The sequence below is a fragment of the Camellia sinensis genome, chromosome 7 (genome assembly GCF_055761805.1).
Source record: "Camellia sinensis isolate YWXY chromosome 7, ASM5576180v1, whole genome shotgun sequence".
Classification (NCBI taxonomy): Eukaryota; Viridiplantae; Streptophyta; class Magnoliopsida; order Ericales; family Theaceae; genus Camellia; species Camellia sinensis.
Window position 1 is genome coordinate 125,480,963 of NC_138967.1, and position 21,360 is coordinate 125,502,322.

The 21,360-nt window shown below is 37.9% G+C and overlaps 1 protein-coding gene across 1 annotated transcript; it reads right to left on the reverse strand.

Annotated features, from left to right (window-relative positions):
• Positions 1-220: 220 nt before the first annotated feature.
• LOC145794770 (uncharacterized) lies at positions 221-3,878 on the reverse strand. The gene is made up of 3 exons (XM_082877132.1): positions 2,972-3,878; positions 2,137-2,310; positions 221-689 (listed from the first exon to the last, which is right to left on the reverse strand). Exons 1-3 carry the CDS (start codon positions 3,047-3,049, stop codon positions 387-389), a joined length of 555 nt encoding a protein of 184 aa, XP_082733258.1. The 5' UTR covers positions 3,050-3,878; the 3' UTR covers positions 221-386.
• Between the last annotated feature and the right edge of the window lie 17,482 nt (positions 3,879-21,360).

Consider the following 21,360-nt stretch of genomic DNA (forward strand, 5'->3'; position numbering starts at 1 on the left):
TCAATATGTATCTAAAAACTTGTGAGGCCAAGGGGTAGGTTGTGAGTTGCAAGCTGCAATAATAGCGGAGTCTGCACTATCTGAATCTCTCAATGCATTTTCGTCACTTGTACCTTTAATTTTATATTTTTAATGACGTTTTTACATTGTTGATAAAAAAAAAAATGTATCTGAAAACAACCAATACACATATAATTTTCATTCCCACCAGTACATCCAAGTACATCGAGTTCAAAAAGGCAAAATGAAGATACTTAAAACCATGATCATGATTACAATTCTTTTTATTGTTTCCAATTTATTGACAATACTTAATTGTAGAATTAACGGTAAATAATTTCATAAAGGGATCATAGAAAATTAAAAAAAAAGAGCAGAAGAGCAATTTAGCATGGACGAAAATAAAAACCAGCAGATGAAGCCTTGGTGAAAGCTTCTAATTTCTGACTAAAAATCTTCACAGATCTGTAGATGTCATGAGGTGAATAAAAGATTGTCATTCTCTCCAATGATTTGGCATGTTTGAGCAAGTGCTTAATTAACTCTACTTCGTTCTCATCAGCTGAGAGCTCTATCTCTGCCTCTTTCAATCCATTAACAAACAAAAATTGAGCTGATTCCCACCACTCTGCATCCCAGCTTTGTGATTGTGTACTCAACATACGTCCACCCCCATTAAAGTTCAGAATCTTGTGGAAAGAAAATATGATTAAATTGAAAAGATATATAAAGATTAGAGATAGAAATGTATCTAAAAAATGGGGTCCATGTCATTGTGATTTTTAAGGTTTTAATTTTGTTAATTTTGTTCTTAAAGTTTTTAATTTGAGTCACATTGATTCAATTTTAAATGGGTCACAAAATCATTAGCGGGATGATAATAAAATACATTTATGCTACACGAAGTATGTTTTTCGCGTCTCCTTGATTTTCATAATTTTTAATTTTATTAGTTTCGCCCCTAAAGACCAAAGAGGAAGATGAAACATAAAGAGTTTTAGGGATGAAATTGATAAGATTAAAACACTGCGAATAACAAAGTGACACAAGACCTAAGAAGTAAGGACATGGAACACAAGATGGACACACTGACACTAAATTTTTGAAAAAGTAGGGGACACATACAAAATTTATAATTTTATAATTACTATATTTCAAATATAAGGACAAATAATTATTATATGTCATATATAACAATATTTAAGTAAAAATTTACTTTTTAAAGTTTAAAGGAGGATAATTGGTATAAATTTTCATTTTCTATCTAGATTTCAAGTATTTTATTCAAACTTATAATGTATTTTATGTATGTTTACATATTAAGAAATGTCTAAAGAGTGTCGTGTCAGTGTACGATATAGTGTTGAACATGAGACAATACCATTTTAGAAATATCCGAACTTATTAATACAATATACATAGTTTAGGAATTATATATATGTATTTTATTAATTATTTAGATGATGATTCAAAACTAAAATAGCCAAAATAACACAAAATGCATACTATATACCATAGGTGTGTCTCACCTAGTATTCAAATATATAAACTTGTAATATGGTTGCGACTTTCAATCTCATTAGGCCTCATTTGGGAATTAAATATTTTAGTCAAAAAGTCATTATAAGTTGTCACATCACTATTTGTATTTTTTTGTACACCTTTTTATGAAAAGTAAAAAAATTACTAAAATAATTTATTCTCAAAAAATACCTAAATGTTGAGAGGCAAAAGTTATTGAAAACCAAATAAAATGAAATGAATCGTGGGATTGGCTTTAGTGGCCAACACCGGTGCACCTCATTAACAGCTTATGGGTTCAACTGTCTTCCACGTAGTAATTACATGGACATCAGTGTAATTTATTTATTTATTTATTTTTACAAAAATTGTCAAAATTCCTGCTTAAGTTGTATATATTATCCTATCTAAAAAATAAAAAAAAGTAATACATATTATTATTTTTGTCTAAAATACTGACAATTAACAACTGAGCCACATTGAAACGTAATTAAAAATATGAAGTTTAAACAATAAAATAGTAATTAAATTTTGCCCAAATTAAAGGATTAAAGAAAAAAGTATAAAATAAGCTTGAAAGATGAACAAACATATGTAAAAGTGTAATTGGCTTACAGTTGGTTGATGACCACCATTGTATCTCATCCTGAGATATCTCAGATTAGGTGACTTGAGAAAAGATGCTAAAATTGGGACTTTGAAACTGTCCTTGTAAGGACCATCATGTATAGTTAAGTGCCGTAAGTTCTCCAATGACATCGTTGGAGCACAATCTTGGTTACATAGCATCTGCAATTTTCAGTATCAATTAGTACCATCAATAGAAATACAAAAATAAAAATAGAAGAAGGAAAGCAACAAAAGGAGCAAATAACTACAAAAAGTAATATACAAGTCAGGCACTGAATAGCTAATCCTATCCAAGTTTAGTTTTGCCCATAAGGTTATCCTAGGTGGTTGTGTCCTGTTTTCACTTGGGTCATATATGACAATTCCATCAATAAAGTCATTTCTATTAGCTTATCAAAAAAAAAAAGTAATATACAAAAAGACTGGACTTTTCTCTGTGTCAAATATGGGTCGAACTGTAAATCAATAATGAAAAAAATTAGATGAAATTGGATATCCTAGCCATTGAGATTGATATCGTCAAAAAAATGCACATGATTTTTGATAACATATGACAAGTATAATAAAATGATGTGTTTATGATTATCAGTCTTGAATGATTTTTGCAATAGGCTTAGAAGATCAAAGTAATAATTATAAAAAACAATCATGTGTAGCTAAAAAATTGCTGAATAGGACCACCCAACTGTGAGAGAAGTTCAATCCTAAAACAAATATAAAATAGATAAAATAAGAGAAGAAAGAAAGAATCAAAGGTAGGTACAAGAACAACATATTAAAAAAAAAAATTTAAATGTGAAAGAAGCATGCCATTGAATACCTTAATATACCTGTCACTTAATTCCATTTTTCTTGCTTTGCTAAGGCAGCAAAAGAACTTTATAAAGCTGTCAATCATGGCCTTTACAAGAGGATAATCTGAGACAATAACACTGGCAATTTCCAGAGACTTGAATTCCCCTTTGCAAGAGATATTTACAAGGTCTCCTACATACTTAAAACTCTTGAAGATTGGGTGCAAAAATTATCAACGATTTGCCAGTCCAAAAACCTCCTCCATACCCCAGTCGTCATCCTACAAACAAAGTCCGCAGTTTTGCAGCAGAAATTTTGACATTGGAAAGTAATTTTCATATCTTGAAGAGAAGAGCTTGTAATATTGAGATTGCTCATCCCATAAAACACCCTGAGGCTTAAATTTGTAAGGGCCTTACAGTACGATAAAATCCACTCTGCGAGCAATGGATTAACAACTCTGAACTTGCTCAACGACAACTCCTGCAACGAGTTGAACTCTACATTAGGCAACTTGAGATTACCCCAATTCAAGTTCAGTTTTAGAACCCGCAACGATGAGCAGTTCAAGGCACAAAGAGGCAAGCAAAATGTATTTTTCTAGGCAATGTCAAGATCAAGCTCTTGAACACGACACATGGTTGCGTTATATATCCATGTCACTATATGATAATCCATATTGTAGTTGAGGTCGCGGCAAAAGAATGGGTAATCAATACGAAGACGGAATAAGTCTGCCCCATTGCGAAGATGCAAGAATCTCTCGACAAATCAGGTAACACTGTCTAATTCTTGTTCCTTGATTGGTTTTACACCCCAGAATGTCTTTAAATTCAAGGATGATTCAAAAGATATATTCAAGCAAGGCATAGAGAAGCAAAGCTGTCTTAGCCTCCTTGACAACGTGCACACACACATGGAATGTCTCTCATATGAAGCAATGAAAAGCTGTCATAAATTATGTTGTCTGGAAGATTACTTAACCGGTCAAACTTGTAGTTGGTCTTTTTCAATTGTGGTTCCATGACCAATTGAAAACCTAACATAACCAAATAATAATAATAATCTAACAGTTAAAATAAAATACAAAGCAAATTTTGCTTGATAGATTAATATCTGAATTTGGTAATAATGAAAGAAAGAGTAAGTAAAAGAGTGGAATAATACCTTGTCACTCAATGACTCAGATCTTCTTTGTTCTGCAAACTGATGATTTTTTCCCTTTAAAATTGTATAATAATATTACTCATCAATTCTAAAGAACTTGATTTCTCTGTACAAGCCTTCAATCCAAATATATAAAAACAAAAGAGAAACTAGATCTGCACATGAATTGAACAATTGAAGATTTGTGTTGTGCGTTTGCTTTCGGTTTTAGTATTATTTACATTAGGGCTATCTACTTAAAACAAAGGCCCAATTAGGGTAATTCTATTTTCATACACATTGAATTAATTTATTTTTTTTTACAATTTTACCATTAAATAAAATGACCAATATAGATATCAATATCCATACCAAACCTTAAAACTAGATTTTCTTAGTAGATATCTTTTGAACATGAAATTTTTTAGCACATATCTTTTCAAAAAATAAACACATCAGACAAAAAATATGTGAATAGAGGGTATGGAAAAAAAAAAAAAAATCTCATTCCAAAAAAAAAACCGAAAAATATGTAAATAGTTCAAAACTATAGAACTGAAAATATGTAAATGATTCGAAAATACGGATTCAAAAACATAAATTTAATTTAGAAGTATAGTTAAAGAAAGTGTTTCTATGGTTCAATAGTTATATGTTAAAAATTTATATTTATTCAGAAATACAAAATCAAAATTTATTATTTTGTTTCGTTGTTGATTGCTGAATTTTTTAGATTTATTCGGATAACGTAGTAAAAATTTTCCTTTTCTTCCTCAGTCAATACAAAATGAATAACAAAAATAGTAAAACAATGTCAAAGCATTGTCGGAAAGTGTCGGAAGATACAATTTAAATTTACGTTTAGGGTGTGGCTCGAGCGTGCTTCTGTGTTGTAGACCTGAAGTTTCGAATTGTTGGCTCAAGCGAGGCTTTCTACGCTCGAGCGAGGTTTCTTTGTGTCTGGTCGCTTGAGCGACCACTCCTTCGCTATAGCGAGTCTCAAATATAGCAGTAGGCAGTAGCGGGATTACACTTCACTTTTTCATCTCTTTTGTGCCTGCTTGGTGCAGCTTAAAAGCTGCTTATTTCAGCTTTCAGCTTAATTTTAGCTATTTTGATGTGTTTGGTTTAGCTTAACAATGCAGCTTATAGCTTTTTGTAAGTCAGAAATCAGCTTATTCTTTGAGCGGGGCAGGAGATGCTTAATTTATAAGTTAGAAATCAGCTTATGTTCATAGTTATAAGCTATAAGCTGTTAAGGCATAAGCTATAAGCACTTTCCCACAGTTCTACCAAACAGGGCCTTTATCTTCAAACCCTAGATCCAGCTGCTCCCTCTCTCTCTACATACCCTCTCTCTAGGGTTTCATCTACCACTAGTGTGTTTCTACCCTAATCCCTTTGTAAGAAAGATAGAGGGTGGCGTGGGCTTCATTTTAATCTGAAAATCTCTTGGTTTGGAGCACTTCGAGTTTTCTTCATCAACTCCTTTGGGCTTCTAATTTCGAGGTAGGGATAACCTACTCTAATCTATGAGTTTTGACATAAATTTTAGTCATTTCGATTAGTTGGTGTTGTTGGGTAATTTTGGAAAAAGTTAGGGTTTGTTGTGTAATTTATAAAAAGGGGTTTTCAAATGTTAAATTCCATTGTATGTGAGACCTTGAAAAATGGTATTATTGTTGTTAAATTGGTGAAATTGAACCTTAGGGTTGATATTGAAAAAGGGGGAAAAATGCCCTAATTATTGTGACCAATTAATTGGTATAATTAATTTTGGGAAATATGAAATTGAGTTGGAAATTGTGAAATTGGGAAATTATGAGGTTGATTGGTATAGTTGGATAAATTAATCACTCGCCTATGGAAATGTTGATATTATATCTGTTTGATACATTTATTATCTGTTTAGAAATAACTGCTTTGGGCTATCGGTGGAGGATAGTCTTGATTGTTATAGACATTGTATGATGATTAGGGAAAACTGAAACTAATCACATTGAATATGATGGTTGGAATAATATAGCAAATGTGTGTATTGATTGTGAAAAATCTAGAAACCTCCTAGATGTTGATTTGTGATTATGTATCAATTTTAAGCAGAATATAACAGTCCCAATCAAACAATCAAGACACAGAGACACAACGATTTTACGTGGAAAAAACCACAATTAGACACCTCCAACTGTGATAAAAAAACCACGGGCAACAACCACAAAACAATCCACTAAGAAGATTTAAAGGAATTACACAGGTATACTCTCAATTACCTAGCGAATTCACGCCTAATTGAACCAACCTCTATGTGCCTTTTCCAACCCGCCTTCACCTCGAAATTGTCTTTACGATGAGCCACCCCGGAATCCACCAAAGCTTCAGGCTCGAATTCTTCAGAATCCACCGAAGAACAACTCTCTCTCTCTTGTGTATAACAAACAAAACCTTTGATGTACTCTCTTTAAATCATGAGTTGAATACTCAACAAAACATCAAAGAAAACTAACAAAATATCCCCAGATATAAACCCTAGAACCCAAAAAGAAGATCTGGAGTAGTAATCCTAAAATTTGACCCAACACGCGAATTTATATAATCTGTCCCGCGATCTTCGCGCGAGCGCCCAACTTCCCGCTCGAGCGTCTTTAGCAAAATATGCGTGTGACAAAACAGAGGTCCGCTCGAGCGCTTGAGAACCCGCTCGAGCGCGAAATCACACGGCTCAGTACTTTTACAAGCAACCAAAACTGCTGGAACCAACGATTCTCCGCTCGAGCGGGGTAATGTCTGCTCGAGCGGACAGGCAACTTGGAATGCATTTTTGCATTTTGCTTCAGGGGCGCTGCCTCTCGACCCCGCCGTGGCGCTGCCCCGGACCCGCCAAGGGGTGCTGCCCCCTGGACCCTCGCGAGCTGACCGGGCAGCTCGATCCCCGTCATAATCAGCGAAGTGGCAATCTTGAAAGCATTAGCATTACAAACTTCTCTGAAAAGCACAATTCGGGTTGGATTCGCATCTAAACACTCATAGCCTCACTGAAATAAAAGTGCGAAAATAAATACAACTGAAAGGAGTTTTGTCAAAAGGGGTTGCCAAGAATAAAACCCTAACAGATTGAACATTGTACATGATAAGTGTTTAAATACTTTGTATACGTATATTGTTTGGGAGGAGATAGGGGATGCACTCCATGATTTGAGAGGAGATAGGGGATGGACTCTCAAACCTATTTGGGAAGAGATATGGGATGGACTCCACTGATACAGCAAATCTGTGTATCACTTGAAATATGGAAGTGTTTTAATATGAGTTATATTCTCATGGGAATAGTGAAGTATGGAAGTGTTTTTTTAAAATGAGTTGTAATCTCATTTGAATTGTTGATATTGGAGGTGTTATAATATGAGCCGTTGCCTCATTTTACTGTTCGGCCAGGTTTTGAGCCATGTTTATATAACTTGAAAACTTGATAAGTAAAGGAAAATGAAATTAAACATGGACTTTTTGTCATGGAACTGAATTGTGTTACAAGTGCTTTTATAAGTGTTAGCCATTTATCAAATGCTAATGTTTTAGTTAATTCTCATACTTGGTTTAGTGTATCTCTACTGGGCATTGGCTCACCCTATATGAGACATCATTTTCAGGTTCAGGTGACATGCCACCTCCAAGGGCATAGCTTGGAAGGTTTTGGGAGTTGAAGACTCTTTTAGTTGTTTTGATATTTTGGTATTACATGTAAATTCAAGCCGAGGGCTTAATGTGTATGAGTTAGTACTTTCTTTTTTGTAACCAAGTGTTAGGCTTGGAAAGTTGTAAGCCCATAGGGCATTTACTATTGTTGCCAACATGTAATACTTTTGTAATGAATACCTTGATAAATAGAAATATGCTTTATTCTCTTATGTCTATGCATGTCAAGAATGTGGGTTTATATGTATTATTTTGAGGGCGTTACAACTTGGTATCAGAGCGTACCGGGTTTGAATACTTTGGGTACGTGGAAAGTGGTTAGTACCACAATGGGTTTGTCTTGCTTGTTAGAGACTTAAATGTAATGTTATGTGCTTATGTGATAACATGTTTATATGGCTATATGGGTATGGGATTTAGTTTCTAGGATGTTGATTGGATCCTTGGGTTTCTGGGAGTCCTGTTGGAAAAGTACCTGATCAATGCTGTTTCTAACTGGAACTCTAGCAACGCCTCGGGACTGTCATTATCCGGAAATGAAATTCGTAAGTGCTTATGTGATTATGTGCTTATGTGGAATGAATTACTGTTGTCCAATGCATTAGGATGCGAGTGAAATAGTTTCGGCACATTTGTGAATGTGCTAATGTTTTTCGTTACCTTTATTAGGATGTCAGGACGAGGACGTGGTGGTAGGCGTGGTAGGCCTAGGAGGCAGGAGATGCCTATACCGGATGAGATTCCGACGCAACAGGAGGGTGTTGGTCAGGCCAATGTGGCCGAGCTAGTAGGTCAGCAGGCTATGGCCGCCTTAGCCCGTGAGATGGTAGGAGCATTGAGGGAATCCATGGACATTCTCAGAGCTGAGAATCAAGTCCAGGCCCATGTTACAGAGGCAAGGCCTTCTTTTCTGAAGAGGGAGTTTTTCCGGTCTAATCCGGATGAGTTTCTGGGGGATCCGAAAGAGCCACTTAGGGCTGATGAGTGGCTTGAGCAGATGACGAAGACGTTTGAGATGCCTGGCATCGAAAACGGGGCATTGAAGGTGACCTTGGCGTCTTTCCAGCTAAAGGGAGACGCGGGTCAGTGGTGGAAGTTTGTTCGGGGCCGTATTGGAGGCACTTGGGAGGCTTTCGTGGATGCCTTTCAGGAGAAGTTTTTGTGTCCCGCTGTCAAGGAGAAGTTGAGGGATCAGTTCTGTCAGCTCAAGCAGCTGAGTTCATCAGCGGCCGAGTTTGAGGCCGCATTTACCAGTTTGTCTAGGTTTGCACCTAAGCTTGTGGCGTCTGAGGAACGCCGTTGTCTGGAGTTTGAAAGGAAGTTAAGGCACGGACTCAAGGTTAGGGTTGCTGGGTCCATGACTCGGGAGTATGGACGCCTTGTGGATGCTGCAGTCCATATGGAGATTATTATGCACGAGGAGGAGGAGGAGGAGGAGAGGATGAGGGGCTCTAAGAGGAGTCAAGATGGCCAGGGTAATGGTAGGAGGCAGAGGGGTTCTAACCCTTAGCAGTCCCAGAGGGCTTTTGCGAGATCTACCTTTCCAGTGCCGAGTTCAGGCTCTGGGAGAGGCAGTCAGGGAGACGTTACTTGTTACAAATGTGGTTAGCTGGACCACATGTCTCCAGCTTACCCGCAGAGGGGAGGAGGACAGAGAGCAACTTCATCTTCGGCTCGATCTCAGAGCCAGAGTTAGGGTAGAGGCCAGCCGCTCTCTTGTTACCAGTGTGGTCAGGCAGGGCACCTGAAGAGGTTTTGCCCGCAGTTGAGTGGCACATCTGGTTTGAGGCAGACTCAAAGCCATCAGCCAGCTCAGTTAGTTTAGGCCTCGAGGGCCAATCAGGGATCCTCATCGTCTGAGTCTGTATAGCAGACTTATGCTCCGAGAGGTGAGCAGGTACATCAGAGACCTTCAGGGCGTGTGTATGCTGTTACCGCGCATGATCTTGTACCGACTCCATCTATTGTGAGAGGTACCTTTTTGTTTTGCAACTCGGTTGCTAATGTGTTGATTGATACGGGTGCATCCCATTCCTTTATATCTGCTGCATTTGTATCTGTTTTGGGGTTGGAGTTGGCGGAGTTAGCATCTCCTATTTGTGTTGTATCACCTGTTGGGGGTGAGTTGATTTTGAAGCAGGGGTGTAGAGGCTACAATATAGTGGTCGCTGATCGTCGGCTTCTATTTTCTTTTGTGGTTATGGCTATGTCGGGTTTTGATGTGATTTTGGGTATGGACTGATTATCGTCATACCGGGCTATTATTGACTGTTACCGCCAAGGGTTACTGTATGTACCTTGAGCAGGGATTGCTTTCATTTCTTGGGGGATCGGGTTGGTAGTGTTTTGCCACCAGTGTATGATCCGCGAGGGCGGAGTGAGCTTAGTGGTTTCTCGCTAGCTTTATGAGTAGCGAGTGTGATGAGATCCAGATTGAGTTACCCCGAGTGGTTTGTGAGTACTCGGACGTCTTTCTCGAGGACCTTGTTAGTTTGCCACCCCCTCGAGAGGTAGAGTTTTCTATTGATTTAGTGCCCAGCACAGCACCGATTTCCATGGCACCTTACTGTTTTTCCCCAGCTGAGTTGAGTGAGTTGAAGATTCAACTCCAGGAATTGCTAGATAAGGGCTTTATTCGCCCTAGTACTTCGCCATGGGGAGCATCGGCCCTCTTTGCTAAAAAGAAAGACGGGGCTTTGAGACTTTGTATTGATTACCGGAAATTGAATCGGGCTAAGGTTAAGAACAAGTACCCTATGCCTTGTATTGATGATTTGTTTGACCAGTTGAAAGGGTCCCGTTGTTTCTCTAAGATAGACTTGAGATCGGGTTACCATAAGTTGAGGGTCAGGGAGGAAGATGTTCCGAAGACGGCATTCCGTACGCGGTATGGCCACTATGAGTTTTTGGTGATGCCTTTTGGGCTCACCAATGCACCGGCAGTGTTTATGGATTTGATGAACCGGATATTCCGAGAATTCTTAGACCGTTTTGTAGTCGTTTTCGTGGATGACATCCTGATTTATTCACCTTTGGAGGAGGAGCACGGGGAACACTTGAGAGTGGTGCTTAAGTTGCTTAGAGCCCATAGGCTGTATGCCAAGTTTGGGAAGTGTGAGTTCTGCCTAAGAGAGGTTAAATTCTTAGGCCATGTAGTCTCCGGGGAAGGGGTGTCTGTTGACACATCCAAGATTGAGGCAGTGCAAGATTGGGCACAACCTAAGAGTTTTTGAGATTCGCAGTTTTCTGGGATTAGCTGAGTATTACCGCCAGTTTGTGAAGGATTTCTCCAGGCTAGCTTCGCCGTTGACTAGGTTGACGCGGAAAGGGGTCAAGTTTGTATGGAGTGAGACTTGTGAAAAGTCGTTCCAAGCACTGAAAGTTAGACTTACCACCGCTCTGGTTTTGATTATCCCGGAGAGAGGCTTGGATTATGCAGTTTATTGTGATGCTTCACGAGAGGGTTTGGGTTGTATGTTGATGCAAGAGGGGAAAGTGGTTGCCTATGGCTCGCGGCAGTTGAAAATACACGAGAGGAATTACCCTACACATGACCTAGAGTTAGCAGCTGTAATTTTTGCCTTGAAGATTTGGAGGCATTACCTGTATGGTGAGAGGTTCGAGGTGTTCTCGGATCATAAGAGTCTGAAGTATCTATTTACACAGAAAGACTTGAACTTGAGGCAGAGAAGATGGATGGAGTTTATAGAGGATTACGACTTCGAGTTGCATTACCATCCGGGGAAGGCCAATGTTGTGGCCGATGCCCTAAGCAGAAAATCCATTAGTGATGTAGCTTGTATAGCCATCCGGGAGTGGGAGATGTTGGGTGCACTTGGTGAGTTTGATTTGCTTCTGGGCAAATCTGTTGATTTTGCGGCCTTGTTTTCTGTAGTTGCGTAGCCTACACTTGTGAATCGAGTGTTAGAGGCACATAAAGGTGACCTGGAGGTAAAATCCCTCCGGGGAGAAGATCTCCAGTGGGAAGGCTGAGAAGGGTTTGACTGTGTATCCCGACCTGAGTGTGAGATACCGAGACCGTTTGTTTGTGCCGGAGTCTTTCCGAGAGGAGGTACTCCAAGAGTTTCACCATTCACGCCTTGCGGTGCATTCGGGAGGCACTAAGATGTATTGTGATTTGGGTCGCCAGTTTTGGTGGCGGGGTATGAAGAAGGATGTGGCAGTTTTTGTGTCTAAGTGCCTTACTTGTCAGCAAGTGAAGGCCGAACATCAGAGGCCAGCGGGTTTGTTACAACCCTTGCCTATTGCCGAGTGGAAGTGGGAGCATGTCACTATGGACTTCGTTGTAGGTCTTCCGAGGACTCGGTGAGGTAGTGATGCTATTTGGGTGGTTGTAGACCGGTTGACTAAGTTGGCGCACTTTATCCTTATGCGCGTGAGAGATTCGGTAGATCATTTTGCCGACTTGTATATTCGGGACATAGTGAGGTTGCACGGGGTCCCACTGTCGATCGTCTCAAATAGAGATCCATGTTTTACTGCTAGGTTGTGGTAGAGTTTGCAGAGTGCCTTGGGCACTAGATTGACCTTTAGCACGGCTTATCATCCTCAGTCTGACGGGCAGTCCGAACGTACTATTCAGATCCTTGAGGATATGCTTCGAGGCTGTGCCCTTGACTTTAGTGGGTCGTGGGAGAGGCACTTGCCCTTAGTGGAGTTTGCCTATAACAACAGTTTCCAATTGAGTATTGGTATGGCACTGTTTGAGGCCTTGTATGGCCGACCGTGTAGGTCTCCAGTTTGTTGGGCTGAGGTGGGTGATGCACCTTTGTTGGGCCTGGAGTTGGTTCGGGAGACGACAGAGAAAGTTGAACTTATCCGTAAGAGACTCGTTACAGCCTAGAGTCGCCAAAAGAGTTATGCCAACCGTAGGAGGAGGCCTTTGGTATTTGAGGTGGGTGATCATGTCTTCTTGAAAATATCACCTAGGCGGGGTTTGATGAGGTTTGGGAAGAGTGAGAAGTTATCTCCTCAGTTTATTGGCCCTTTCGAGATCCTTGAGAGGATTGGCGAGGTTGCCTACCGTTTAGCTTTGCCGTCGCAGTTGTCCGGAGTGCATGACGTATTTCATGTTAGTATGCTTCGGAAGTACGAGCCGGATCCGTCTCATATATTAGATTGGACCAACTTAGAGGTTGATGAGGATATCTCGTATGAGGAGAGACCGGTGAGGGTTTTGGATAGGCAAGATCAGGTCTTGCGAGACAAGACGATACTTTTGGTAAAAGTTTTGTGGAAACATCACGGGGTTGAGGAAGCCACTTGGGAACATGAGTTGGATGTCCGTGAGAAATATCCGGACTTGTTTGTTAATGTATAACCATGTATTGGGAATTTTGTTGTAATGATAAACTGTAAGAGCATTGAATATGGCTTAAGTTGTAAAACATTGTATATGTTTTGGTTTATGGAAGTATTATGGAATATGCCTTGAAAATGGAAGTTTATTTTAACATTGTGTATGTTAAATATGTTGTAAAAATGCAAGTATGTTATTAACGTTGCATATGTTTTGGAATTGTGGATTATGATATTGAAACTTGTTGAAATTCAAAGGAATGCATGCTGATAATTCATGTTGAAAATTATATTGTGAAATGCCTCTTGAATAGAGATGGAATGACTGGTAATGGGTCAGGATGTGGAATATTGAATTGTAATGTTGTTGAGAATTGTGAAATCATGTTTTTGAAACTTGTATCTAATTTCGGGGACGAAATTCTTTAAAAGGGGGAGGTTATAGCGATTTCGATTTTCTCTCCTTTGGTTATTGTATTCCGGACTTGGGTTCCGTAGTGTTGGTTGTTGTTTGTATCTTGTTTCCATCATTCAATTCCATATATTTGAGTTTTAAGATGTGTTGGGCAGGTTTATAACAGGTTGGTTGTGTTTGGGAACAAATGGTTGCTGCCCAGATTTTGGTGTCTTCGCTCAAGCGAGGCTTTTGTCGCTCGAGCAAGCTCTTTGTTTTAGTTCCTTTGCTTGAGCCAGGGTTCCTTCGCTCGAGCGAGAGTTGAGTTTTGTGTTTGGTGGCTCGAGTGAGAAGTCTTGCACTCGAGCTTGCGTCTACGTCTGGTTCTGGACTTGAGAGTTGCATTTCTTGGCTTGAGCGAGCTTTTCTTTGCTCGACCAAGCGAGCTACATGTTTTAGACTTCTTCGCTCGAGCAAGCATTCTTGCACTCGAGAATGCTTCTAGGTTACAGACCTGAAGCTTCGAATTGTTGGCTCGAGCGAGGCTTTCTACGCTCGAGCGAGGTTTCCTTGTGTCTGGTCGCTCGAACGACCACTCCTTCGCTCGAGCGAGCCTCGAATATAGCAGTAGGTAGCAGCGGGATTACACTTCACTTTTTCATCTCTTTTATCTTCAAACCCTAGATCCGGCTGCTCCCTCTCTCTCTACATACCCTCTCTCTAGGGTTTCATCGACCTTTAGTGTGTTTCTACCCTAATCCCTTTGTAAGAAAGATAGAGGGTGGCGTGGACTTCATTTTAATCTGAAAATCTCTTGGTTTGGAGCACTTCAAGTTTTCTTCATCAACTCCTTTGGGCTTCTAATTTTGAGGTAGGGATAACCTTCTCTAATCTATGAGTTTTGACATAAATTTTAGTTATTTTGATTAGTTGGTGTTGTTGGGTAATTTTGGGATAAGTTAGGGTATGTTGTGTAATTTATAAAAAGGGGTTTTCAAATGTTAAATTCCATGTGTATGTGAGACCTTAGAAAATGGTATTATTGTTGTTAAATTGGTGAAATTGAACCTTAGGGTTGATATTGAAAAAAGGGAAAAAATGCCCTAATTATTGTGACAAATTAATTGGTATAATTAATTTTGGGAAATATGAAATTGAGTTGGAAATTGTGAAATTGGGAAATTATGAGGTTGATTGGTGTAGTTGGATAAATTAATCATTCGCCTATGGAAATGTTGATATTATATCTGTTTGATGCATTTATTATCTGTTTAGAAATAACTGCTTTGGGCTATCGGTGGAGGATAGTCTTGATTGTTATAGACATTGTACGATGATTAGGGAAAACTGAAACTAATTACATTGAATATGACGGTTGGAATAATACAACAAATGTGTGTATTGATTGAACATTGTACATGGTAAGTGTTTAAATACTTTGTATACGTATATTGTTTGGAAGTAGATAGGGGATGTACTCCATGGTTTGAGACGAGATAGGGATGGACTCTTAAACCTGTTTGGGAAGAGATAGGGGATGGACTCCACTGATACAGCAAATCTGTGTATCACTTAAAATATGGAAGTGTTTTAATATGAGTTATATTCTCATGTGAATAGTGAAGTATGGAAGTGTTTTTTTAAAATGAGTTGTAATCTCATTTGAATTGTTGATATTGGAGGTGTTATAATATGAGCCGTTGCCTCATTTTATTGTTCGGCCAGGTTCTGAGCCATGTTTATATAACTTGAAAACTTGATAAGTAAAGGAAAATGAAATGAAACATGGACTTTTTGTCATGGAACTGAATTGTGTTACAAGTGCTTTTATAAGTGTTAGCCATTTATCAAATGCTAATGTTTTAGTTAATTCTCATACTTGGTTTAGTATATCTCTACTGGGCATTGGCTCATCCTATATGGGACATCATTTTCAGGTTCAGGTGACATGCCACCTCCAAGGACATAGCTTGGAAGGTTTTGGGAGTTGAAGACTCTTTTGGTTGTTTTGTTATTTTGGTATTACATGTAAATTCAAGCCAATGGCTTAATGTGTATGAGTTAGTACTCTCTTTTTTGTAACCAAGTGTTGGCTTGGAAAGTTATAAACCCATAGGGCATTTACTTTTGTTGTCAACATGTAATACTTTTGTAATGAATACTCTGATAAATAGAAATATGCTTTATTCTCTTATGTCTATGCATGTCAAGAATGTGGGTTTATATGTATTATTTTGAGGGCGTTACAATATTTGTAAGCCCATGAGTAGAGCTTGGGCTCTACAAATATAAAAGGGTTGGCCTGAACACATTCTGTTGACTAGTTAAAGCTTATGGGTCTAGGTTTGGACTGGGTGTAAGCCTAAAATTTTCAGATTGTGTTAGCCCAGCCTGGCCCATTGTCGAGGCTTTTGTAAACCATTCAAAGAGCTAGTCACACTCATCTAATGTAACCTGACCAATTTTTGGGCTATTTTAATCATTTGGATCTCCAAATTCATTTTTTCCATTTATGAAAATTTTAAAATTAGTCATAATTTTGTTTAGCGACGTCAGATTTTAGAGTTATTGATTTGGCATGACTTTAAAGTTGTTATATTATTCATCATAACTGTGGGTGTTGAAATATGACCTCACAACTAGATCAGTGTAATAAAGGTGTGTTTGTTTGGATGGACTAGATAAAGGGGGATTGTAATCCATCGGACAGTTAGTCATGGGATACATTGTCCTCGGACTATTTGATTGGACTGAATTTGTATCCTATGTTTGTTTAGTCATGGAATTAGATGTCAGGATTAGACTATTTTTAGTGAATCCAATGTTTGGTTAGAAGGACTGGATAAGGAAATGTTCAAAAGACTATTTTACCCTTGTAATTTATAATTTTTATTTAATATGTAATTTTAAATTTGTAATCTATAATTTATAAGTTAACAACACTAAAATTTTTTAATTTATAAGGCCATAATTTTTAATTTATTATTTTCAGTTAAATTAAATTAAATTAAATTTATAATTTATATTTTTTATTTAATATATAATTTTAAATTAACAACACTAAAAAATAATTTTATTTAATATATAAATTTAATTTTTTATCAACAATAAAAAATTTAATTCATGAGACAATAATTTTTAATTTATTATTTTTAATTAAATTTAATTTATAATTTAATATATAATTTTAAATTAACAGCACTAAAAAAATAATTTTATTTAATATATAAATTTAATTTCTTAACAACACTAAAAAAATTGTAAGGCCATAATTTTTAATTTTTTATTTTTAATTTAATTTAATTTATAATTTATAATTTATATATTTTTTATTTAATACATAATTTTAAATTAACAACACTAAAAAAATAATTTATAAATGTTCAAAAGACTATTTTATCATTTTCCAATTGTTTATTAAGTAATAGCATGAGGATAAAATGGACATTTCACACTTAGTCCCATGGGATACCAATCCCATGGAAATAATCCCATCCCTCCCCCTAGGATACAATAATCCCTTATGAGGGACTAATAGTCCGGAGGGACTATTAATCTGGAGCAAAAAAATTGAACCAAATAATGGACTATTAGTCCGAATGGACTACTAGTCGAATCCCATAAAATAATCCCTCAAAACAAACACACTCTAATAAAACACAACACTTGCATACAAGAAGACAACAAGACCGGCAGCTCGCACACCTAGGAGCTCTATGATGATCAAGTCAATAATATCTCTCAAAGATATCAGGTAATCAAAGCGCACCTTAGATCTATGGGGTTCTTTATATAGGAATTAATTCTTACTTTATAGGACTCCATCCCTTTTAGGGATAACACTTATCATGAACTCTTCTAATTCAGATTAAGATCAACTCTCTCAAGAGTCCTCACTTATTCAAATAGAGAGTCTGTCATGACGTAAAACTCTTGTCCTCATCCGATTATCTCGGATACAGGTATGGTCCAACCACACCTCGGCAAACGAGATACATCCATGTGGCACTTCAGCTAAGCACCTAAGCCACATGGACAACTTAAAATTATGTCCTCACAATAACTAAGGTTTTAAATAGTAGCGTTGGGAGAAGAATTGGTAGTGACTGTGGTGCAACAATACGAGAATATTGAGTAATATATATCGAAAATCGAGTACCATTGTAATTTTTTAAAAATATTAGAAGCAAAGAAACAAAAGAATAAAAAATAAAAACTTTGTAATAGCTGAAGGAGCCATATGCATCGGTTGTGAATTGGTTCGTGAACAACATATAAGAAACCAGTTGATGCAACTGTGTATCAAAATAAATCAATATTGATATCAAAAGAGTGTGATTTTTATGCCAACTGTGTACCAAGATAAATCAATATCCCAAGAAGTAACTATAAACAATTTCATAAAAGATATCAAAAAAAAAAAAAGAAAAAAAAAAAACAAAAGAGTTCAGCGAGGAAGAAAATAAACACCAAAAATAGAGGACGCATTGGTGAAAGCTTCTACCTTTTTGCTAGTAATCTTGACTGAGTTGGAGAGGTCTTGATAAGGTGAATAAAAAGATGGTCATTTTCTTCAAAGATTTGGAATGTTTGAGCTAGTACTTTAATTAACTCCACCTCATTCTCATCACCAGAGAACTCTATCTCTGCCACTTCCAGTCCATGAGCTGATTCTGCATCAAAACCATGTACTTGTTTAGGCAACAAACTTCCACCCTGGTTGTAACATTGATATTTGGACAAATAAAAATCTGATTAATGTCAAAATGATTGAAAAGACAGATAAAGATTCAACATAAAATCTGCACATGACCTATGCTCCTTAGAAATAGTGTTCTATCACTACAAAAAAAAATTGACTTTTTTGCGACAGTAAAATGCCGTCTCAAAAGCTTTTTTGCGACGGCAGAGGACTTTTAGCGACGGCAAGTGAGGGGTTGCAACAAAGGGGGTTGCAAAAAGGTTTTAGCGCCGTCGCATTTTTTTGCGACGGCAAAGTTACCTTTTTACGACGGAATTTTGCCGTCGCCATTTGTAACGCCCTCAAAATAATGACAATAAACCCATCAGATAAGACATACATTTACATATAAACTAACCACATTCTTTCATTCATTAGAGTTCCATTACATAAGTATTACATGTTAACCTCATAACAAAATGCCCTACAGGCTTACAGCTTTCCAAGTTAACACTTGGTTACAACAAAGAGTTCTAACTCGTTTACACATTAAGCCCTTGGCTTGAAATTACATGTAATACATCAACAGTAAAACGACATAACTATGTCCGCCACTAGCCTCCCAGCTATGTCCTTGGAGGTGGCATACTTCCTGTACCTGAAAATGATATTCCCATATAGGGTGAGCCACAGCCCAGTAGAAATACACTAAACCAACCATGGACAATGACTAAAACATTAGCAATTGATAGTTGGACAACACTGTTACAATCACATAAATTATATATTTATGTCAACGACTGACAAGTCCCAATTACTTTTCATTTTCCCTTTTTCAACAGATAAGCATGCTAGCTCTATCATCATTTCCACAGATATGTATAAAAACTATATCTCACATTCAGATAAGCGTAAAAGCTATATCCACATTCTCAACAGATATGTATAACAACAATATCCACAGATAAGCATACAAGCTGTATCCACACTTCACAACAGATATGTATATCAACAATATCCACAGATAAGCATACAAGCTGTATCCACACTTCATACTTCACAAAGATAAGCATATGAGCTCTATCTTCACTTCTCTAGACAAGCATATGAGCTCTGTCTACGGAGTACATCCCCTATCTCCTCCAAATACCTATCCGGTTTAGAGGTCCATCCCCTATCTTCCCCTAAACCGCGGAGTACATCCCCTATCTCCTCCTCTACACATAACGCATATAAACACATTGGTTCTATATACAATCACACAATACAAACAATTAATGTATTCTAACTGTCAAGTTCCATAACACATTCCATTGATTAGTCTCAGTTTGCCTAATCAACATACATTGTCTACAACAATCACGACTATCCTCCACCGATAGCCCAAAGCAGTTATTTCTAAAACAGAAAATAAATGCACAAATGGATATTCAATCAACATTTCATTTCCTCATTTCTCATCAATTAATTATCCCAATTAATTAAACAATGTAATTAGGCCATTTTCCATAATTACCATTTCAACCCTTAGGTCCCATTTTCATCAATGATTCAACAATCATTCCATTTTCTTCATGCCAAACATGCATCTAGGTTTATTATGAATGAAACCCCAACCTTTGTAAAATTACACAAAAGCCCCAAACTTTCACAAAATTACCCAACCAAGCCCAACATCTCAAAATACCAAAATTTAAAGACAAAACCCATAGAGAGGAGTAGGTTATCCCTACCTCAAATTCGGAGTTCCAAAGGAGAAGACGACAAAACCCAACGTGCTCCAAAACCCGAGATTTTCAGATTAAAATGAAGCCCTCGACGATCAACAACTTTTTTGTAAAGGCCAAAGGCGAGCAAATCACTCCTACTAGATCAAAACCTAGAGAGAAGGTAGTATCTAGAGTGAGAGGCTCAACAATGGTGTTTTTGGAAAAGTAAGAGAGAGAAGAGAAAGCAAAAAGTGATTTGAAAAGTCACAATTTCGGGACTTAAACCCAGTCTTCCGCTCGAGCGTAAAACACCCCGCTCGAGCGGCCACTCACAGACTTCCGCTCGAGCGGCCAACCTCCCGCTCGAGCGCAGAATGCACTCGCCCAGCACTTTTGCAGAACCAGGACTCCGCTCGAGCTCCCAACCCTACGCTCGAGCTCACAACACTGCACAACAAGATACTGGATGGACGTAATCTACGCTCGAGCGCCAACACCTCCGCTCGAGCGTACAGGCCAAAAATCTGGGCAACTAGTTTTGGTTTCTAAACTCAACCAACCTGTAACAAACCCGCTCAACACATCCTATAACTCAAATACAAAGTAAGAAAGGATGTAAACAAGATAATAAACAACTACCAACATCCACGGACACATGTCCGGATCACTATACAACAAGGGTAAATCCGGGATCGCTATAACCTCCCCCCCTTAAAGAATTTCGTCCCCGAAATTAAGCACAAGTTTTCAAAAACAAGTTTTCCTCCATTTTAAACAATGTTACATTTTAACATTCAACAATTCGACCCATTACCGGTCATTCCATCCCTTTAACAAGAGACATATCACAATATGTAAACAACATATGTACTTTCAACATGCATCAACATTATGCACTATCCTTCCAATTTCAACAATATATTTAACACATATAATGTCACTTTCAACTTCCATATTAGGCAAGTTCCAAAACATACTTCCAATAACCAAAACATTTTCAATGTTTCACAACTTAAGACATATATAAAAGCTCTTAAGTTCAACAAAATGCAAAATGTAAATACAAGATTACATATCAACAAACAAGTCCGGATATTTCTCTCGGACTTCCAACTCACGTTCCCAAGTGGCTTCCTCCACTCCGTGATGTTTCCACAAGACTTTCACCAAAGGAATGGTCTTGCCACGCAGGACTTGATCCCGCCTATCCAAGACCCGAACCGGTCTCTCCTCATACGAGGCATCCTCATCTACCTCTAAATCAGTCCAATCCAGCACATGTGATGGATCTGGCTCATACTTCCGAAGCATACTCACATGAAACACGTCATGCACTCCGGACAATTGCGGTGGTAAGGCTAATCGATAAGCAACCTCACCAATCCTCTCGAGGATCTCAAAAGGACCAATAAACCGAGGGGACAACTTCCCACTCTTCCCAAACCTCATCAGGCCTCGCCTAGGTGATATCTTCA

Coding starts and splice junctions, on each gene's coding strand:
- LOC145794770 (XM_082877132.1), bottom strand. CDS start 3,049: ATGATTGACAGCTTTATAAAGTTCTTTTGCTGCCTTAGCAAAGCAAGA. Junction 2,311..2,971: donor TAAGTGACAGGTATATTAAG/GTATTCAATGGC, acceptor TGAAAATTGCAG/ATGCTATGTAACCAAGATTG. Junction 690..2,136: donor ATGGTGGTCATCAACCAACT/GTAAGCCAATTA, acceptor TCTTTCCACAAG/ATTCTGAACTTTAATGGGGG.